The sequence below is a fragment of the Haliaeetus leucocephalus genome, unplaced genomic scaffold, assembly GCF_000737465.1.
Source record: "Haliaeetus leucocephalus isolate CR32 unplaced genomic scaffold, Haliaeetus_leucocephalus-4.0 Scaffold866, whole genome shotgun sequence".
Classification (NCBI taxonomy): Eukaryota; Metazoa; Chordata; class Aves; order Accipitriformes; family Accipitridae; genus Haliaeetus; species Haliaeetus leucocephalus.
The window spans coordinates 2,492,422-2,514,074 of record NW_010973302.1 but is presented as its reverse complement, the minus strand read 5'-3'; the positions used below and the strand labels follow the sequence as shown (position 1 = coordinate 2,514,074).

General features: G+C 45.1%; 1 protein-coding gene across 1 annotated transcript; it reads left to right on the top strand.

The window, feature by feature from the left end:
* The first annotated feature begins 59 nt into the window (after positions 1–59).
* On the top strand, positions 60–17,213 carry MEX3C (mex-3 RNA binding family member C). Its single transcript, XM_010583080.1, has 2 exons — positions 60–294; positions 14,151–17,213. Exons 1-2 carry the CDS (start codon positions 60–62, stop codon positions 15,374–15,376), a joined length of 1,461 nt encoding a protein of 486 aa, XP_010581382.1. The 3' UTR covers positions 15,377–17,213.
* Positions 17,214–21,653: the final 4,440 nt, after the last annotated feature.

The following is a 21,653-nucleotide window of genomic DNA, read 5'->3' as shown; positions in this document are numbered from 1 at the left end:
TCTTCCCCCGGGGGTTCGTGGCAAGCCTCTGCCCACACGCACACCCCCCCACCACGGGGATGTGGCCCTTGGGGGCGGCTGGAGGAGCCCCTCGCCTCGGTAGTAGCTTTGTGGGCCTCCCCCCCCGGGGCCTACCTCTCCCCTGCCAAAGCCCGGCTTCCCCACCGGGGACAGGGTGCCGGCAGCAGGCCGGCCCTGCCCGGGAGGCGAGAGCGAGCGCTGGGTTAGCTCAGAGCTTCGGTTCTTGGTGGACGGGAGCTGCGAAGCCCAGCGCGTCGTCTGGCCGCGTTACAGGTAGGTGTTGGCACGGGCTTTGGTCTTGGGTGACGCTCGGCTGGCGGTCTTCGGTGGGAAGCCGCGTTTCACCCGAGGAACCCGGCAGCGTGCTCTGCAGGAGAGACTTTGGGGTGAAGGCCTTGGGCTTGCTTGCCTTGCAGGGCAGGGTAATGGGCTGACACTCTTCCTACAGCTTTCCGCTGCGCTCACCGAGACAAAGTGGGACCTCGGGAGCCAGCGAGATGGAGACAAGGAGCCACGTGCAGCCCTCTCCTGCGTGAAAGCCCTTGTCTTTCTGCTGGGGTTGTGGCTTCCTGTTGATCGCTATTGCTACGCGCCGTGGGTCTCTCTTACGCCGTTAGGATAAGGTCATATCGGTGATGTCACGTTCGTTCTTGGCCTTTTATGTGGTCTCATGGGAGTGGTGCTTGGAGGAGTTAGAAAGGTGACGTTTCGTGCCAGCTTCCCGGCGGTGAACCTAATTTTAAAAGCACTTTTTATATATCAAGCGAAGTGCTGAGCAGTGTCAAGTGTAGGTGTGGAAATGCAGGCAGTGAAGTTGCAGCTCTCTTCCTCTTCCCTTTCTGTGTTATTCTTTATTGGTTTGGGGGTGGTGTGTCTCATGTGCCGATCAGCTCTGATAACAAGCAGTTATGCCGTCTGGTCTTTCTACATCAATGTGGCTTTTGTTTCTTTTTTTTTAATCCTTGAGCGTGGAAGAAATGGTAATATCGGTCTATGCTGATGTGGGACTAAAGAAATGGCTACTGAGCACCGATGCTTAGGCAGACTTTTGTTTTTCTGTTCCTACGTTTATTTTAGGCTTTCAGCAGTCAAGGTTGGGTTTTTTGCTGGGTGTGTCAAAGGAGAACCAAAGGCCGTGCTGCAGAAATTGGCAGGTAGCTTCCTCTGATGCAGACAAGTCCGTTCTGTTCAGAAGCAGAAAATATCTTTTCCAAGAAATACTGTTTGAATGTCTTAAGACTTTGCTCGTGTGTCATTGGGGATGGTGGGCGGGGGGGGGAGATGGAAAACAGAACTGAAACAGTTATTGCTACAGTCCTCTAAAAGAAATACAAACTACTAGGCTTTGAGGACCGATTAGGCTGCCGTGTTTATTCTGCACCAGATCAGGATTGTTCTCTGTAGTATATTTTTCAGTGCTTTGAGTCACTTAAAAACAAGATAATGGAGTTTGCATAAAAATAGGATCATTGTTCCTGAAGAGTTCATTTGCTGCTTCTGCTTTTATTTCTTATCTGATGTCACACTGTTTGGCTTGTTATAAAATATTTAGCCTCCGTGGGGAGGGATTGTATCGTAAAAAGAATGAGGGCTACAAAAGTGGAAGGAGCAGAAGGGAGCAGAGGGAGAGCTAAAAAAATTGTTACCAAATATACTTACATGAAAGCTTTGCATAAGGAGGTCCTTCAGAATTCTCATTCAAGGGAGACTTATGCTTAGAGACTGACTTACGTAAGTTGTATTAGTTCCACTAAATATTTGTCACATTTCGAAGAAATAATAGTCCTTGCATCTCCTTTTACGGCCCAGAGCTGTGCTGGCTCATTGCATGGGCTAGAGGCTCTTGCTCTCTCATCCACCTGCTTTGCATGTGTCTGTGCTCTAGCCCAGCAAAGTGTCATCTGCTGTAGTGCAGCTTGGTCTGCCTCGAGCAAGGCTGGCCGGGGCTGCATCCTTTGCCAATCGTTCTGCTTTCTCTGAAAATGAAGATGCTGCGTATTCTCTTCCTAGCACACGTCGTAACCAGCTGGTTGCATTATCTTGAATGAGTTCAGCTTAAGTTTTATGCCAGACTCCTCTGTGCTGTAATAGTTCAGTATCTAATTATGTAAAGGCGATGCAATTGGAATGTTGCTTCTGATGGATTTTCACAAAGATCAAGTTTATGTTCTTTCTATTGCTGTCTTTGTGAGGTACAAAACGAACTTGAAATGTCTGCAGCCCAAAAACATCAGCTCTGAAATACCAGGAATGCTGAGTTTGATCTGGGCTTTGCTGGAGGCTTCATTGCTGTGTCTGAAAGCATGTTTATTGTAAGTCCTAACCCCCTAACTGAAAGAGTAATGATAACCAGAATTCCACGGTTATTCTTTACCCAAATTTAATTTTTTGTACAGAGAAAGAGAATTTCCAGACACTGTTTATCAGATCAAAGGAGCCCCTGATTCCTAAGAGATCTGTAAACAAGCAAAAAACTTACAGTGCTTGCATTTAACATTTTTTTTTTCAATTATGTGCAAGTTTCAGAAACAAATATAGCACTTCAGGTAGTGAAGAGGTGCTCCCACTGCCCTGCTCTAGGTCACTGTATTGCAGGTTCCCACGTGGATAGCTGTGCTTACCAAATCTGTGCTGGTCGCTGTGCACAGATGTGGGATGTTGCAGCCATAGAAGGTGTGGAGTGCCTGAAATGTACCTTGTGGTTGATGGTTTTCTTGTGAAGCTACATTGGAGGCCGCTGGGTTACTGTGACAGTAGTTTAATGTGTTGCTGCTGGAAGAATTTACATCACTGGAAAAGGCTTAAGTAGGATTTTATTTTAATGAATAGTAGGTGTTCCTTGTTTAAAAAAAAAGTCCTGTAGTATTTCTGAAACCTTATGGGGTTTTGTGCTTTTTTGTTGTTTTTTTTTAAATGTTCTCAACCTTTTTTTATTCCCCTTTCCTTCCCCCCCCCCCCCCAATGAAGCTGACAGACACTGGTTGGGGTAGTGTAATATAATTCCTTGTAGTCTTTGAAGTGGAAGAAATGCAAAGGTGAACAACAAAGGAAAAGATATTTGTATCCTTTTATTCTTGTTAAGGCATGTGACTGGGAGCCAGGAAAACTAGATTCCATTCATGGCATTGTACAGGCTTCCTGTATGAATTTGAACTAGCTGTTGAATCCAACCTTCGGTAAGTTGGCCAGTCATCATGCTGATGAGAAAAGTGACTTCCTTTGCTGTCAGCAGCTAAAAATCCTGCATGCACAAAGTTGCATTGGTTTAAAAAAAAATAAAGTTGGAGAAAAGTGCTCTTGAGAAGTGGTAGCAAGAAAGCTGCATTGCTGAGGAGGTGACCTTGTTTGCCTGAGAAGAGCTGGCATAGGGCGTACACCCAAAATTATATAAGCATGTATCCAGACTTAAAAAAACTTCTGGAGATCTAACCTGGGAGGTTTTGTTTTAATCTCTAAATCATGTGAAGGACTTTAAGTCTGCTGCGAATCACCTGAAAACTGTTTCTTATATGTAAAGCTGGTGATGGTGACCTTCTGTGGCAATTCTGCTGTGGTTTGGTGGGCCTTGAAGGATTTGACTAGTGCCCCCTGCTACTTTCTTTACACTGGGGAAAAAAAAAGATGTTTCAACGCTAAAATTCTCTTTTGAATAATGCAAAAAGAGGGGTGGTGTCTGAAGACATGAACAGAAAACCTGAAAGATGCTGAAAGGGACAAAAGTCTGTCCTATAAAGAGATGCTTCATCCTTGAGTGTATTAACTGTTTTCAGATAATGATTGCTGGAATGTATTTGCTAGTGCATTCCAGTGTTGTGACTATCCAAGTAATGTGATTTTCCAAGTGGTTTTATCCTCGATAAATCTGACAATAGTGTTTTTTCTCCCTAAGACTTCACTCGAGTTGGAGCTACTTTTAACTCTAAAGCCTGCTGCTTCTCTTTCTTCAGTAAGAATAGTTCAGATGATGGCCGCAGAACTTGAAACGGGCAGGGCAGTCTCCAAACCCCAGATGAGTAAGAGGTGGAGGAATGATATCATCCCATTTCACTGATTAAATCGATAATGACAAATCTGCTTTGCATGAGACAGCCTTGCAACTAAAATAACATTTTTATACATATTTAATGATCTTGGACTCCTTTTTGCTCTTTGCTTTTGAATGTGGGCTCTTGAGCGAAATATTACTTTGCTTAAAATAGTCCTGTAATTTGAAACTAAAAAATTATTCTGATAAGCTGGTAGCTGATAACTATCTACTGTAGCTGAACAGCCAAATAAAAACAATAGCTATCACTCTGGGGGAGTGGAAACAGTGCTAAAACAATCCTGGAGCAAATACTTGTGTTAGCTGAGTACAGTACATGGATGTCCTATAGTAGGATAATTATAGTCCTTTCAAAAAGAACTATATGTATGGTTTTATGTCTCCATGTGTTCTGTTAACAATGTTACTGAATTACTGGTGATACTTATGTAGCCTTGACTGGTTGTCAATTGCTGACCTGTATGCATAAGCATAGCTAACCAGTCTGAATTGCATATTGTTTTTTTAAAACTGGATGCTTAAGATTTCCACTCTCATGAATAAGTTTAATTTGCATGACTGAAGTCATCACATATCTCGGTGTCAGCTGATTGCCACAGACAACAAAGACCACAGGTTCAGCTAACTTATTTTAAGTGAAAGCTGAAAAGGCAGTTACACTTCAGATTTTTTTTTCCATCTTCTTTAACAAGCAGGTTATTAAATGCCATGTTAAGTGGCTTGTTCTAAAGACTGACAGAAAACTGAGCTATTTGTTGAAATCCAATATAAAAGCTATTTTTCTGAAAAGTTGAAGTCTTGTCATTTTTAGAGCCTGAAACTCCAGAACTGAAACACGTGAGCATACTGTGGCCTGGCACAGGCTGAAATCACTGCTGAGGTTTCAGTGGCCTATTCCTCTGGTGCTGTGTAACAAACATTTCAGTTCTGCTATTTGTCATTTATGCTATGCAAAGATCCAACTTGAGTTGCAAAGTGTGTCAGAAGGGTGCAGGTCCTCCAGCTGGGATCATAATCCTCAGTCATAAATGCTGCTCTTGTCTGGCTTGTTGGGTGGGAAGCACACCAAACGCAGTGCACGCTCGGGAGATTTTTCTCTGTGTAGTCTGCCAGAAATTCTGTAGATTTTAACGTATGAATACCAGAAGTGAATACCTGCATAAGTAAGATTTTTGGATGAAGCTGAAATTAAAATAATAAAAATCTTGTGACATAAAATGCTAATTTCTAATCCTCTGGTCCCTTTGTTTTTTAGAACACAGCAATTTTACAGGAGAGTATGGGGTTTTATAAGTTTATAACATACACAAGAGATCCTGATTAATGTGCTTTTGAACTGCACTGGATTAACCTGTCTGTGGCATGAGAAAAGTGATGAATTTTTTTTTTAAGCTGTTAGTAAAGTCAGCAGATGTTGTGTGTTTCCCTGTCTTAGCCCCTGTTACCCTCTCTTCTAGTACACTGTGGTCTGAACTTCTGGAAGAGAAACTTTGTTCTAAACAAAGTGTTGGATATCTCAAAGATGTTAAATTTGTTTTTGATGCAGTACATCCACCCCACAGGGCCAATTCCCCATTGCAGGCAAAAAATTTAACAGGGATAGGGTTGCAAACTTGCTGTAATAAAAAAAAAAAGGCTGCTGAGCACTAGAACACTTTTATTCAAGCAAAAGAAAAGGCCTAAAAGCTTTAAATCAAGTATTCATTTCCAATTTCAGCTACCCTTTAAGAATGTCTTCCTTTTCTCTGTCTTTCAGGTATTCCTTTAAGTTCATGAGATCTTGCCAGCGTCTGAGATCTTGGTTTCCTTCACTGGTGTGAGTCAGTAGTTCTGTGGTCTGCACCAAGTTCTCTGTGTCTCCTTTGAACAAAGACACAGTATCTCTTACTTTTTACCGTCTAGTGCATTTTACATTTGACAATGTACTGTGGAATTTTGTGTATAAAAACAAAGGTCTAGCAGCATTTTTGAATCGGGGATTTGGAGTAGGTGAAGATTTGCATGGGTTTTTTTGCAATCTTCCTTTTATTGGCCATCTTGGCAGGCTGTGTGGCACGTTGAATGGCAGTCCCTTTTAATATCCTCCTTAAGTGCAGGTCAGGTTTCCCAACACTGTTGCTCACACCAATCTGTTTCATTTACTATATCAATGTTCTTAGCTACAGGACAAAAGTTGTTTTCATTATTTCATTTGTTGGACATAGTCCCTCTCTTACAACTATTGCTTTTCTACTGCCGTATCTTCCTAATTTTGCTCAGCAGCTGCTACCTTAGTCCTGGTGCTGCAGTAGTGCAAGTAATTAATAATACAAGTTGCTGCCCTCTGGCTCCTTTGCTGCATGTAACTTGTTTACTGAGTTGCCATCTGTCTTGGGAATTGGAGTATTCCTCTGCCTGTGAGATTGCCGATTTGATAGATTGTCCCAGCCTGACATATAGAAGGAAACAATGTGCAGGCTGACTGCTTCATTTTGTACTGGATTGATATATAAATCGATTGATAAATTGATACATACCTAAGAAATCTTTAATAAAGAGCTTGTATGTGGTTCTTGAACCAGGGCTTTTGTTTTCTGGAAGAGGGAAACATCCCTGAGAGCTTGTGAGCAGCCTTCTCTTGGGAAGGTTTCCCAGCATCATCAGAGACTCTTAAAGCTCCCCTCTTTTTCCATCCGTTAGCTTGGCAGCAGCAGGGCCAAACGAAGTCCTGCTCCCTGTGGTCTGGCACAGCTGAGTGGCTGACTGTGATTCCTTGGCTTTTGGTTGAGGTACTCGAGATCTCCAGGTTGTCCTCCTTCCTGGACGAGCCTGAGCCCCTGCGACTCCAGCATCTGGTGCGCTCAAGCTTGAAGTGCTTGTCTGGAAAGTATCTTGTCTAAAAACCCTTCTGCAGTTCTAGCTGAATGCTGACAAGTAGGAAAGTCATGTATTGTCTTAGCATTCATACATGTAAAAAATACAAAGCGAAATAAAAGCGATCAGTTGCTCCTCAGAAATGGGTAAGCATGATGGAATGATAATGGGAGCAGTCTTGGTCACTATATATAGTGTGAGTCATATTGAAATGTTCCACAGGCAGGCAAAGGGGTTTGGTAACTGCCACGTACTAAAAGCCTTTGATTGCAGTGGTAAGTTAATGAGGGGGTCAAGAGGCAGGGAAAAAGTCTTTCTAGAAAATGCTCTAATTTTTATTTTTCTTGAAAGACTTGTATGTCATCTTTCCTTCTTTTGGAATAACTTTATCAGAGTGGCTATCACTTCAGTTTTTCTTTCTCTACGCTACTCACTAATTTACCTACTTGTAGCCTTGCTTATTGTAGTGTGATTATAGTTAGAAGTGAAAAATGGTTATTACTAGTGTACAGCACTACTGAGGTACAGTCGTGGTCTGAAACCACTAATACAGCCACGCTCCAGAGTAGAGCGCTAGAACTTTGTTCCCCAGTTTTGGGTTGTAATGGTATCGGTATCGTGTTTTGGATCGTAAATTTGAGAAGAAGTTCTGCTTGGTGGGTTCTCATTATGAAGCATCCCTACTGTGATAAGTGGAAAATTTCATCTGAAAAAATACAACCTGATGAAGGGCAGGAGCACATATAGCGCTTGGGTAGCCTGCGGGAAAAGCCTTTTCCCAGGGACATCAATCTCACAACTCTACGTGTGTGTTTCAAGTGGCCACCTCCAAGGAACTGCAGCCTGGCTACCACCAGGGAGGAGATTGCTTTGGTTTGTTATGTGAACAAAACAGCTGTTGTTTAAAATCTGCATATGTCCATGTCCCCATTTAAGCAGTTAGCCTGCTCTCTTCTTTGGGGACTGTCATCTTCTGTTTCCAAACCTGCCAGCGACCTGCCCCGTGAGCTTGAGCAAATCTCAACTGCGAGCTGTGGCTGTCTCTCGGTGTATTCATATTTGTGAGCGCTCTGGCATGTATCATGTCTAGTTGTCACACGGGAGCCCTAATCTTACCAGCTAATTAACCCAAATAGTAATCAGACTATTATCTGTACTATGCAATGCTAATGGGGAGCTGTTACAGCTGTTGGTGGTTGGTCTAGGCCTGTCTTCAGCATGGATGCTGTGCTCTGTAACGAGGTGTCTCTCAGCTTACCTCTAGCTGTAGAGAAAGCTGCATAAAAATAAAGGAAAACTTGCTTTCAAAAAATTCTATTTGATAATTATCATCCAAGTTTAGGCTGTCTCTTAAAATTGTTTAAAAATAAAATTTAAGAGCAATATTTTTACAGCCTTCATTTCTAAAATCAAAATGCCAGAGGTGTGATAAATAGCTGCCTGAGTACGTAGATCTGGGGTTTTGGGCAGATCAGCATCTTTTGCAAGTGCAGAGAAATTGCTTTCTTCATCTTCCTTGACTCAACTAACTATATTCAATAGCCAGTTGAAAAAAAAAAAAAAAAAACAAACCAACTGTCAGGAGTTGAAATTTTCCAGTCTATGAATTAAAACAAGGTGTGAGATGAATTAATTGATCTTAGGTGAAATGCAATAGTAATCAGAGTCAGTCTTATCAACTGACCAGACAACAGGTAGTATTCCATATGACTTTAACCCCGTGAAGTGCCAAAAATGTTCTGGTCTTACTTTTCTTGTGTAGCCAGCCTGCTTAAGGAGGTTTAACCATTAAGTAATTCAGAATAGGATTTCATTTTATGTCCTAATGGACTTTCATCTCTTTTTAATAAATGGAGTATAGATCGGTTTTCTACTGTATAATCACAAACTGGATAGATACTTTTAGCCATGTCACAACTGAGCGGAAGCACTCTATTTTTTAAGCAAAAGAATGCAGCTTGTACCACCACTGGGAATGAACAGCCCTTCTGAAAAATATGTAGAGCAGTCATTCTTAATGAAGTAGATTAATTTTTCTTTGTTAATCGGGTGGGCAGTGTTACGCTCTGCAGACCCAGCAGCTATCGGCCTTAAGGTACATCCAGCGTTTCAGTCACTGCAAATCCTTTGTTACCTTAGCTGCAGGAGTTCTCGCTTATTTTCCAAATAAAAGCTCATGGCAACCTGGCAATGAAATAAGGGCTGTACCAGCTTAACAGACTCTACCTTTAAAGCTGTGTCCATATACAACGGCTGCAGGTTGATGGAAAACAAATCCCTGTGCAGTCCCCTCTCTCCTTGGCACACCCAGCAATGCAGTCCCATCCTGGACTTCCCAGACCCTGCCCGTACTTTCTCGGCAAGGAATTGGCCATGGCTGTACTAGCAGCTCATGGTTCCAGCTTGATGTTGCTAATTCTGTTACCACCTCCTTACTTGGTGTCAGCATAGTACAAAATCGATGGTCAGAGAGCTAAAGACCGTATTCAGAGTGGAGGCTGTAATGCAGTATTGCCTTTTATCAGATAATGGCAAAGCTACTGAAAAATATATTCCTGTGAACTGCGGCTTTCTCTTTAGTGCTAACAAGCTATGGGGGCCGATCTGTGAAATCTCTGCTTTGCCTGTGGTTGCTCTGGGGCCGAGTTGGGGGATGCCACGTTTGGTCAGGGCTGTTCATCAGCCCTGCCTCCTGCATAAGAGATGAGTTGGTGTTCATGCAACTTCACCCTGCTCGCTGCTCTTACAGCCCAGGCAGTACTGGTGTCTACCCACAGGATTTGTATGTCTCAAGAGCTGCAGGAGATTTTTGTTTTTAATCCCCTTAGCTGGGTACTTGTCAGGAGCAGGGAAGGAGAACAGGCTGGTATTGCCATTTGATTGTGGTTCACAGGGGCTGCTCGCTGAATTTTTACCCGGCGTGACTTCCAGGCTTCTATTGAGATAAACTTCTTTTTTTCCAGGTTGTTTTTTTTTCCCAAAGCCCTGTGTAACTGGGGAGGCAAGGTTAAACAGACGTGACGGTAAGAACGTTTGGGTTCCTGTGCGTGCCTGAACCCCAGTTTCACAGCGCTTGGCAAGAGTTACAGCAGCAACGTGGGTGTGAGGTGTGTGTGTCCCTGCTTTGACAGGCTGCATTTTGCTAGCGTTGGTACTGAGAAGCACGAAGGACTCCCTTCCCCTGGTGTAGTGGAAGAGACCACGCAACAAAGGGATTCTCATCTGTAAATCAATCCTCGTCCCATTCCCAGTCCCATTTCTTGTCCCAGTGTGTGGCATTGAGGTGAATTCAGCAGAAGAAACAAACAGGGGGAAGCTTCTACTTCTCCTGGGCTACCACCGCCATGGCTGTGCAGAGGAGGAGTCTGCGGGATGCTTTTTTGGGTGGTTCTTGGCTCACGGCTGCAGGTCGGCTGGCGTGGTGCGAGGCAGGCGTGCACAGGGTTCCCGCTGCGGTCGCTTGGCTCTGCCAGCTCCGTTGGGGAGTTTCCCGTGTGAAGTAAATGGCCCGAGACTGGGTTTGACGTTATCTTGTCCTGTTCGTGATGATGAAAGGTGAAAGTCGGAGCAAAGGCTGAGCTGGCTGTCACTGTGTGATGGGTGAGGACTGTGGGTGCTGTGGCTGCTACCCTTAACTCTCACTTCAAGGGGGGGAAAAAAGATAAGCTGTCTTCCTATCACCTTTTTTTAATAAGGAAGTATTTGATTGTTTAAAATTGGTAGTGTATGAGGTAAACAATTCCTTCAGAACTACCCCTAATTTTCTTGGGGAGTATAATGTTCATAGTGTGTTGAAAATGTTCGGTCAAGTAATCCTCTTAAGGGAAAAACAGGGAGGAGGCTTGAGAAGAATGATACAAATCAGCTGGCACAGGGTGAACCCTGCCTGCAGGGCTCAGTACGGCTCTGCTCCTTGTCGGGTGCCTGGGCAGGCAAGTGCTAAATCTTTGCCTAAACGAAAGCAAAACTAAAGGGTTTGGCTTCAACTTTGTCAGTATGTACTTATGGCTGAATGTGCTGCTTAGGAATTCTTATACTGCTGAACCAAGTATGGTAACTTGTATTGAATAGACTTCCATTATCTTACCAAAACTAAAATTACTTTGAAAGTTTTGATTAAATTGAATTTCCAGTCTAGAAGTCCCCTCTTCAGGCTTTTTTATCTCTGTACTTCAAAGTCTTGGATACAATGATCTGGTGATTTATTGCAAAAGTGTGGGGTGGTGGTTTCCTCCCCTCCCCCCGCCTTTGTCTTTCTGTGTCTAAGCTCAGGAGATTGGGAAACTTCTTGATTCATCCTTTGGCCACATGACTTCATAGCTGGCCGACCCTGTGTCATCGTGGCCGCAGCACCTCTGGATGCCATGAATTGTCGGAGAGGGGATGGGATCAGCCATGCTTTCATATCATCACCTCGGTAGTGACTAATGGAGGAGGGTGGGAAACCAGAACAGCTGAGCAAAAGCAAACAGAAGGATCATCCTGCTGGAGTGGTATAATGGGCTACTGACCTTGTGCTTTGACATGAATGTCTGTTGTGGGGTTTTCCAGCATGCCTTGCAGACAAAACCCAGTGGGTATTGACTGACTCGCTCAGAAATGTTGGGTTTCTTATGTGGTGACTTTCTTCAGTTCTTTCTAACTTTTCAGATAAAGTTTCAGGGTTGACCTTGATGGTTTGTGGAGTCAGCTTTCCATTGAAGCCAGCATTCTGGTGTTTAAAAGTCTTGTTCTGTCGCTGTGGGGAGTTGAGGCAGCGTTTGGCCTCTGCTTTCTAGGTATGCGACTCATACCCTAAAAGAAAAGCTCTGCCCACCTTGGTCTGTGCCATTCTGCAGCCTGAGGAAGAAAGGCAAGAAGGCTTTTCTTCACACCAGAGCAGTTTGGAAATGTGGCTCTGACAAAGCTATCTCTGGGAATTTGCAGCTGAAATGGGAAACAGAGCTGAAGGTGCAGACTTCTAACTTGATTTGAGTTTCTAAAGTATCAGGAAAATCTTGTCTAAAATGTAAACTATAAGAATTGGTAAGGCACTGTGGAATATAGAATTAAGTAGGCTCTGAACTGCAGTATATAATAAAGAATTATATAGCTATTTATATATGAATATGTCTTGTGCTAGATGCTCCCAGTATTCTTTAAATGCAGCCTCTGCAATTTTTAGGAAATAAGGATATATACTTGGGTGGAATGGAGTGAATTAAAGTAATCTGTGTAAATTGGAGAATAATTGATACAGATGAGGAGACTGACTTTGGTTTAGGTGTTCCAGTAAAGAGGGCTTGATTGGTGGGAGAACTTCAGCAGCACCATTTTAGGGACCCTTGCGGGGTTTAAGGTTTGAGCCCACCATCTTTTCTGAGTAACTGTGAAGGGATGGGAAGCAGGGCGGGCGAGCAGATTTACTTACAGGGAGAAATGCAAACAAAGAGACAGAGGGAGTGAAGGCAAATTGCCAAAGTGAGGTGCTGCTGTCGGTTACGAGCAGGGAAATGGCATGGCTTCAAAGGATGCGCGCTTTGCTACTTCCATAAGGCATCTCTTGCCTGTGTTTTCCCTTTTTTTTGCCTAGTAGAGCGCTAGTACTCTTCTTGGGCTGTAGCAGGAGGTTGAGGCTTATGGGTTTGTGCTCTCCTGCAGATACTTGCTCTTCGTGCCGAACTTCTTGTTCGGCTCTCGGGTCTGCATCCCTTCCTTTGCGCAGATCTGCCCGTGCCTCGCTCCTTCCCTTGCCAGAGCCCTCCCGTGCTCCTCCTTGCGCTTTCTGGTTGGAGGTAGGGCCTCCGAGAGCCCTCCTGACGAGCTGTTGAAGATAATGAACTTCCTCTCCAGCTGTGTCCTGGAAACAAAGGGCTGTTGTGTTCAGCCTTTGTCCTTGCTGTGTGCAGGGGCCCTGCAAGAAGCAGCTCTTCCTTCCCTCTATTCCAACTGGCATCTGCATATTTGCTATTTTTTCATTAGTAGATAGTCCCGAGTAAAGCGCATCTTTGAGTGGCTTTCTAACTGTAAAATTGTTATCGCTAGTGGTACCTTGGGTGTAAGGGACTGACAAAACAGTTTCAAGAGACTATTTCGGGTACCCAGACAGTTACAAGATACTTAAAGTAAGTGAGGAAAATGGGAACAAATTTCACTCTGTGAGTGAAATTATGCTGAAAACACTTGATCTGCAAATGTTGCTTATAGTTGTTTCAAGATGAGGCTTGCTATAAAATGACATTTAGTGTGACATGCTTTTGAACTTGTTTTAAAATAGGCTAAATTCAGTTAAGACTGAATCCCCTAGACTGTCTTGCATGTCATAGACCTACTTGCGACTCTTAATTTTGCACTGCCGGCTTTTCTGGTCCTGTGATGGGTAGAAGGTGCTTCTGTGTGCACCATGCCAAAACGCCTTAAGCATCTTAGGAAAGTTGCCACTGTGTCCTAGTAAACTTCATAATTCAGTCCCCCAAAATCAAAGACAAATGTTCCATTAACTTTTTGCTTCTCTTTCAGGCTGTATTTACGCAGTTAATAAGAGAAATTCCACATAGGCATGTAATATTACATAGTAGGCCTTATTTGCATGCAACAAACTGCTTGAACTCCTACTTGACAGTTCAAGGAGCAGCGCCTTCATCCCACAGGGAAGAGTAAGGTTTAAATAACACTTACTGATAACAAGAAGCAATGAAGAGTTCTCAGTAAATCAGTAATTTTATCTATATCCTACATGGGTTGTGATGCAGACCTTTCTCTCACTTGTAAATGTTTAATTTGCTTTTAGGTCATGCTTGTCAGTGGAAGGCTAGCGTATCAGCAGACTTACCTGTGTGTTTGTGTGAGCCTTTGCTCCTTTTGCAGGATCTTAGAAATAACTGAAGGATACCAAATCAGTGGAAAAAATACAAGCTCAGCTGTATTTCTGGGATAACTATGAACATGTCTGTCATAGAGGAAAAGCCATCCATGTTTGTTCACCATCTAATAGCAATCAAGGAGATGATGGGCTAAATCAGCCCAAGAAACATTGCTAAAATAGTTTGTGGCTGCGTCAGAGGCCTGTTTGGAAATAATAGGTAGAAGTTGTTACCGCTTTCTCTAATGTGGGTTGCAGAGATAAAAACAGCTGCTTCTAGTTTCACCCTACAGTTTCTTCAAACTCTTAAACAGCTTAAAATAGGTGGCTTTCTTGTGGCTTTCTAAACTTAGATGTCTTGCTAAACTTGCATGTGTTTCCTTTGAACAGGTTGCAAAATAAAAGCACTAAGGGCCAAGACAAATACTTACATTAAGACCCCCGTTCGTGGAGAAGAACCCATCTTTGTTGTCACTGGACGAAAAGAGGACGTAGCCATGGCTAAAAGGGAAATTCTCTCAGCTGCTGAACACTTCTCCATGATCAGAGCGTCACGCAACAAGAACGGTCCTGCCCTGGGAGGCTTGCCATGTACCCCCAACCTGCCAGGTCAGACGACGGTCCAAGTCAGGGTGCCTTACCGTGTAGTTGGGCTAGTGGTTGGACCGAAAGGAGCTACAATCAAAAGAATTCAGCAGCAGACCCATACCTACATAGTCACTCCCAGCAGAGACAAGGAGCCTGTCTTCGAAGTCACGGGAATGCCCGAAAACGTAGACCGTGCGCGCGAGGAGATCGAGATGCATATAGCCATGCGTACCGGGAACTACATCGAGCTGAATGAAGAGAACGATTTCCATTACAACGGTACAGATGTGAGCTTTGAAGGAGGCACTCTCGGCTCTGCGTGGCTTGCTTCTAATCCTGTCCCTCCTAGCCGCACCAGGATGATTTCTAATTATAGAAATGACAGCTCCAGCTCCTTGGGAAGTGGCTCCACAGATTCCTATTTTGGAAGCAATAGATTGGCTGACTTCAGCCCAACAAGTCCGTTCAGCACAGGCAACTTCTGGTTTGGAGAAACGCTGCCTTCAGTGGGCATGGAAGACCATGCGGTTGACTCTCCCGCGTATGACTCCTTACCAACGCCTTCCCAAACCATTTGGACCCCTTTTGAACCTGTAAACCCGCTCTCTGGCTTCGGTAGCGACCCTGCTAGTAATGCCAAGCTTCAGCACCGAGGGAGCCAGCCATCTACTCCTCGCCTGTCGCCCACGTTTCCAGAGAGTCTGGATCACCCGCTGGCTAGGAGAGTAAGGAGCGACCCACCTAGCACCGGCCACCAAGCCGGCCTTCCCATATACATCCCCGCTTTCTCCAATGGTACCAACAGCTATTCCTCTTCCAACGGCGGCTCCACGTCCAGCTCGCCCCCCGAGTCGAGACGGAAGCACGACTGCGTGATCTGCTTCGAGAGCGAAGTCATTGCGGCCCTGGTCCCCTGTGGCCACAATCTCTTCTGCATGGAGTGTGCCAACAAAATCTGTGAAAAGGAAACGCCATCGTGTCCCGTTTGCCAGACAGCTGTTACTCAGGCAATCCAAATTCACTCTTAAATATATATAGGTATTATTATATATGGACTTTTTAAAACTCTTAAAGGCATGGGTGTAATGGTACCCTCTAGTAAACTTCCTAATGAATTCTGACTGTTGGGCTTTCTTGGGATTAGGCTGAAGTTGTTAGTAAATTTCTACTTTCTCAAAAGGCTGCTATGGTAACACTAAACCTAGGTGGTCTCTGTCCGGTTCAGTGTAAGCAGATGGCATGTTTAGCAGAGATACATCTGCTGTGATGTTATGGCACAGTGAGGGGAAGTTTTCATCAATTACACAACTGAAAAAAAAACACAAAACAAAAAAACAAAAACAAATTTTACAGGCTTTCTAAAGGATCTCTGTTAAGCGTTTGACTTCTGTGCGCTGGCAGCAATGAACCTCGTCGCCTAAACGCAGAAGTACTCGTCTGCCGTGGAGGGTTTGTGGCATTATCAATATATCAAACAACACTTCCAATGCTGCCTTCTTTACACTGCCAGTTCTGAAAAACAGGTTTCGGGAAATTATTTTTGCTTTGTGCAACAACTTATGCCTAATTCTTCAGCATTGCAAATACCTTTTTTTAAAGCATAGTTTGATTTATTGAAATGGATGATGTTATTGGCAGGTTCAGATAATAAATTACGGTGAGGCGGGGGAGAGAAGCTGCCCGACGCACCTGCGTTTCACCTGACGTGTTAAGGGCAGTATGTTCAGAGGATCAGGAACGTGTCAATTTGTGAATTCCTACCCACTGCTTTTCTTAATGTAATGTGGAAAAGTCTGGCTGGCTTCATCCCATTTCAGTAAGGGCTTTGGGATGCACATACTTTGACTTACAGTGAGGATGCTGACATTCCGTTCGTTAGTCTGATCAAGCTGTTCTTAAATGACATTTTTAGAGAGTATATAGTTCAAAATGTGAAGCATTTTTATGTTCAATCCATATTTGTCTTGCACATATATAAATATATATTTTATTTTTAGTAAGGAAAAGGAAAAAGGGGGAGTTGCGTATGTGCCCTTGTATTATTCATGACAGCAGCTGTGACGGTGGCCCTGCAATCAGTTTACTTCATTTCAAAACTGTCTTTCCAATCACAAGGAAAAAAAATGTCTTTTGAATGCGCTTCTCACATTTCAACCTGTGGATGTTTCTAGCTTTTTCATCCTCAGTACGTTCCCAAATCTGTGCTGGCATATATTAAAACAACAAAAACAAAAAAAGACACAAAGTGGAGTTCTGGTGGATTTTTCTATTTTTTTTGAAGCATTATTTTCCCAAGACAAGACAAAGCTTTTTTCTCAGTATAACAAAAAGAAATTATATGTGTATTGAACTAGTAAATATACAGAAAATTTTATTTTTTATTTCCACTTGAAGAGTTACATTTCGTATAAAAGTTTACAAATAACGGTTTTTATTTTATGATTTTCAGTATAAGAGTTGCCTTGATGGCATATTATGTACTGCATAACTTTAATGCTATAATTGCTTGTAGACTAGTTACATGTCAGTATTGAAACCTAATCTCTAGCTGCAGTCTTGTAGATATGAACAAATGTTCACCGAGCATGTATTTTGTATTTTATTGCATCGTACACCGCAACTAATAAGCCAAGGAATCGACAGACATTAGGTGCGTGTACCATTTCTATAAACCACAAACTAAGAATGATAAACTATCAATATAGTTTAGTATTTGCTAATTTTACTACACTTTTTGTTATGTATATGTAGGGAGGTCATAGGGATTATAAATTCAATTTGAGTAAAGTTTAAAAACCATATATTTTATGATAAAGGGCCTTTAACTTATGACGGCCAAAGCACTGATATTATATATTTGCTGTAAAGAGAATTATAAGAGTTTTATTTTTCTGATATTAAAAGTTACTTAATAAAGACTTGTTTCCATTAACTTGAATGTTTTGCTGTCTTCATAGTTGTCGCTTGGAGCAGCCTGTGGAGGCTGGGGCTGGCTGACATCCCTCCTTCCTTGCCACCCCCCCCCACCATGGGGGTTTCCCAGGGCTTAATACGCCACGGACCTGACTTTGGTGTGGCTGGGTGACTTCACGTGTGAAGAATCTTGTTTTCTGTTAATTTCTGGCTTTACACGCTGCCTTTAAAAAGCAACTTGGGGTCTTCCAGAGGGCACAGCCGCAGCCTGCTCTCCTGCTCAGGAACTTGCATTTCAGAGTTATTTCAGTGCGGCTGCAAGGTAAACTCCCGGTGCTTGTGTTTGTGTTGATTACCCAGCAGCAGGAATCACTGCACGGTTTGGGTTGGAAGGGACCTTTACAGGTCACCTGGTCCAAGTCCCCTGCTGTGAGCAGGGACATCTTCCACCAGATCAGGTTGCTCAGAGCCCCGTCCAACCTGACCTGGAATGTTCCCAGGGATGGGGCATCCACCACCTCTCTGGGCAACCTCTCCCAGTGCCTCACCACCCTCATCATAAAACATTTCTTCTTTCTATCTAGTCTGAATCTCCCCTCTTTTAGTTTAAAACTATATTTCCCCTGTCCTATCACTACAGGCCCTGCTAAAATCTCTGTCCCCATCTTTTTTCTAAGCCCCCTTTAAGTACTGAAAGGCCACAATAAGGTCTCCCTGGAGCCTTCTCTTCTCCAGGCTGAACAACCCCAACTCTCTCAGCCTGTCCTCATAGGAGAGGTGCTCCAGCCCTCTGATCATCTTCGTGGCCCTCCTGTTGCATTCCCTCCTGGTCAGATGGAGATTTGCACCCTCTGCCTGGTGCAGAATGCTTTAATGTTTCCTTCTAAAGTCACTGTATCCCTGTTTTGCCATGGGCCACTGTCTCTTTCTGGTTTTGCTGTTAGAAGGAGCTCTGCTGTGGTCTCCTTAGCCTGGGTTTTGCGCTGGCTGATGGAGCGTATTTGGATACTTTGATGTTCGTACAGATTCATTCTTGCTCCCTGTTGAAGCATCCTTCCCCATTTCTCACCAACGGGGACCTGCGAGAGGGAGCAGTTCCCCTCTGGGAAGGAGGTTTGCAGCAAAACAGAGCACCTGGACTGATGGACATTTCCTTGGGATGGAGGAGAGTGACAGCAGTTAATAGGAAAAGACATTTTAAGGCCATCTGGCTTCAAAGGTGTGTATTTATAAATGCTGGTCGTGATGCTGCCAGAGGCTGTTTCATGCAGCCTGGTGCTATTGATGGGGACCCTGGTTGGGTCTCGCCGGTGGGGTAGGTACAATGGGGTGCTGCTAAATTTTTTGCCAGAACTTATTTCTGATTATTCTTTGGGGGGGGGTGGGGGGAAAAGCGCTCCTTCCCAGCAGTACACACTGACTTGAATTTCTCCTGCCTGGCCAAGGATTTTAGATGCCTGAGGGCCGCTTTGCCTGAGGGATGTTTCACCCCTCCTTCATCAGCAACTGTTCAAACATCCCTGGGGTACGTGGAGGTGGTGGAGCCCGTGCATCTGCCCGTGGTCCTCAAAGCCACCACCCTGGAGCTCTTGTCCTCAAACCTAAACTTTCTGCTCACTTTCTTTAGGAGGATGGCAAGGAGACTTAATTCTTTTTAACTGTCTTCTTTTTAATTAGTAAGTCTTGGGAAGAGATCAAAGAGTATTTCAATTCACTTCACTTGGGTCTTGGGGCGGTTTTAGCGTTGCAGCAAGAGGCCTCAGACATAAAACCTCAGGCAGTGGGGAGATGTAACCTCCTGACTTCTAGCTGTACATAACCATCTTAAATCCAAGCTCCTCCAACATGTTTTATTTAGCAGAGCAAGTAGCACTGCGGTTACTTAGGAGTTGCATAAGACAGGCACGGGCTTAAAAAACTCCAGTTCTCCTCAATTTGCTGTCGTGAATTTATTTTTCCATGCTCAGGAGCACTTGTGATGAGTGAGTAACCCGCCTGGAATTTTAACTCTTGTTCATGGAAAGGGAAGTATTCGCCACCGGGCATCGGCATGAGCCGGTCTGCCCCGCTGCCAGCCAGGCTGGTTAGGACAGCTAAACGATTTTAATTTTTTTATTTCAAGGTGGAAGTTTTAAGGAAGCAGTCAGCTTGCATTTTGCCTTTCAGCCCCCGAAGCTTTCCTGGCTGGGCTCTGCGCTGGCCTGGGAGCTCCTGTAGTGGCTCTCCCCAGGCAGGGAGGGCTCCGGTGAGGCTGGTTTGGAATCGGTGAAGCTGGTTTGGAATCGGTGAGGCTGGTTTGGCATCGGGCAGAAGCCACACAGGACCTTTATCGAGCAGGGTGTCTCGCAGCCCTGACCTCCTGCAACAGCACCTGGCTGGTCCGAAAGCCCAGTCCTTTTCCCTGGGAAACCTCCTCTGGCTCCTTGTTGGGAGCGAGGGGGAGATGGGGATGGGAGATGTCTCGCAGCTGCCAGGGAAGGAACTCGGGGTTGTTTTCTGCTTTGCTAGCAGTTGTACGAACCTCGGGGAGGGAAGCAGAGCAGGCTGTGCCTGGAACGGCACGTCCCCATGCTCAGCATCTCCCGGTGGGTCCTGAAAATCAGCCAGGGTTAGGCTGTTCCTGCTCAGCTATCCACAGGGTTCAAACTTGCTCCCGGGGACAGTAGGTACTGGTTAGGAGCTGGCAACAAAATGCTTTAAGTTTAAAAAAATATTTTTTAAAAAGCCCTTTTTTGCTTCGTGCTGGTCTTTCTTACATTTCTGCGAGCAGTCAGGCTGGTGCACCAGGACAGGGAGCTGCACTCAGAAATCCTCTCCCTCCTTGGAACCAAAACTCTCTTGTCCACGTCTCGCGAGGATGCTCACGTCGGCTGTAGCTCTGGCAGAGGTAGAAGGGCGATGCTTCCCTTGGGATGAGACCGCCAACGCATCAAGACTCAGGAGCTGACCTGGCTTTTGGGGTTGGAATTGTTGGAATGGAGAGTTTGGGGGAAAACTCGCCTGCGGGTGAGTGAGCTCGTGCCTCGGGTCCCAAGAAGGAGCTCCCTGCCCACGGGCACCTCTTAATCCCCATCCTGCAGCATTTCTGCTCATCAGCCCACTGGAGCTGCCAGGACAACGGCCAGTGCTGGTAAGGTGGGGAGCAAGTTTGGTGGCAGAGGCTGCGGCAAAAGCTCGATCCTTCTGGGGCCGGGACCTGTGGGCAGGGTGGCAGGTTGGTTGGTGCAGGCAGCTGGTGGCAGGGGGAGGCACGGGGCTGAGCCCCCAGCCCTGACTGTACAATAAGCGAGGCTCAGGCCGGTGGGATCCCATACTGGTGCCGCAGGGCTCCACTCCTGAAAGAAGCATAATTGGTATAAACAAAAAATGAGGGGGTTTTGTTGTTTTTTTGGTTTTGGGGTTTTTTTTTCCCAAAATACCCTTGGTCCATTTTTTTTCCAAAGTTGCAGCACGTTTCCAGAAACTGCTTGGGTAAAGTTTAAAATAAATGCAAAAGGAGCTGAAGGAGCCAGGGGGTGCAGGTTGTCGCAAAGAAAACACGTTGGGCAAACGAGCTGCGCCAAGGGGCTGTAGGAAATCCCACATGCTGATGCTGGCAGGCAACTGCTCCATAGCATGAAATGCAGCATGGGAGCATTAGGGAGGGAGGAGGAATGCAAAGCTGCAAAAAAAGCAAAAGGAAATGCATGATGCCATCTCCACACACCCTTCTGCAGGAGCAGCTATGGAGCAGCATGCCCGCAGCTCTGGTTCTGCTGTGGGTGGAAAAAAAAAAACCCATCCACACCAAAACCCCTTATTTTTTGCAGGATTTCAAATTGCTGCAGCTCGCCATGCGGGCTTGGCACCATCCTGCCCTCCATCCCGGGACAGGTTGGGGGTCATCCTGTTGTTGTCCCCCCCTCCTCCAGCAGCCAGGTAAGCACAAAGCCGGTCACGCTCGTGGGGCTGAGCTGCCACTCAAGAGCTGTCGACCACCCTGGCCATCTGCTCCCTCCAATTGCCGGCGCAGCCGAGCACGAACATCGTTAGCATACGAGCTCATTTAGGAAGGGTCACAGTTCAAGCGTTGGTGACATCTGACAGTACAAACCCTCCCCCGCCCTGGGCTGCAGCTGGGGAGTGGGACCAGCGGAGCATTAACAGGGCATGGGAACCGCATCGACCCGCAGCAAGGCTGCAGATGAGGGTGACAAAGGGATTTTGCTGCGAGCGTATGCTGTACCAGCAGCTGGCAACAGCCAGGGCTCAGCTGGGAGTTCCAGTTTATCCCCAGTGCTGCATCCCCCCTGCCCCAGCCCTGTACAGCATCTCCCCCCACCCTGTACGGCATGCATGCCATCAGCAGGGGCAGAAAAAAATACGTGTTTCTACAATGTTTGTATGTGCAAA

Excerpts from the sequence above, each read along its gene's own strand:
- MEX3C (XM_010583080.1), top strand. The coding sequence starts at position 60 with ATGTGGCCCTTGGGGGCGGCTGGAGGAGCCCCTCGCCTCGGTAGTAGC. Across the intron at positions 295-14,150 it reads GTCGTCTGGCCGCGTTACAG|GTTGCAAAATAAAAGCACTA; the intron begins GTAGGTGTTGGC and ends TCCTTTGAACAG.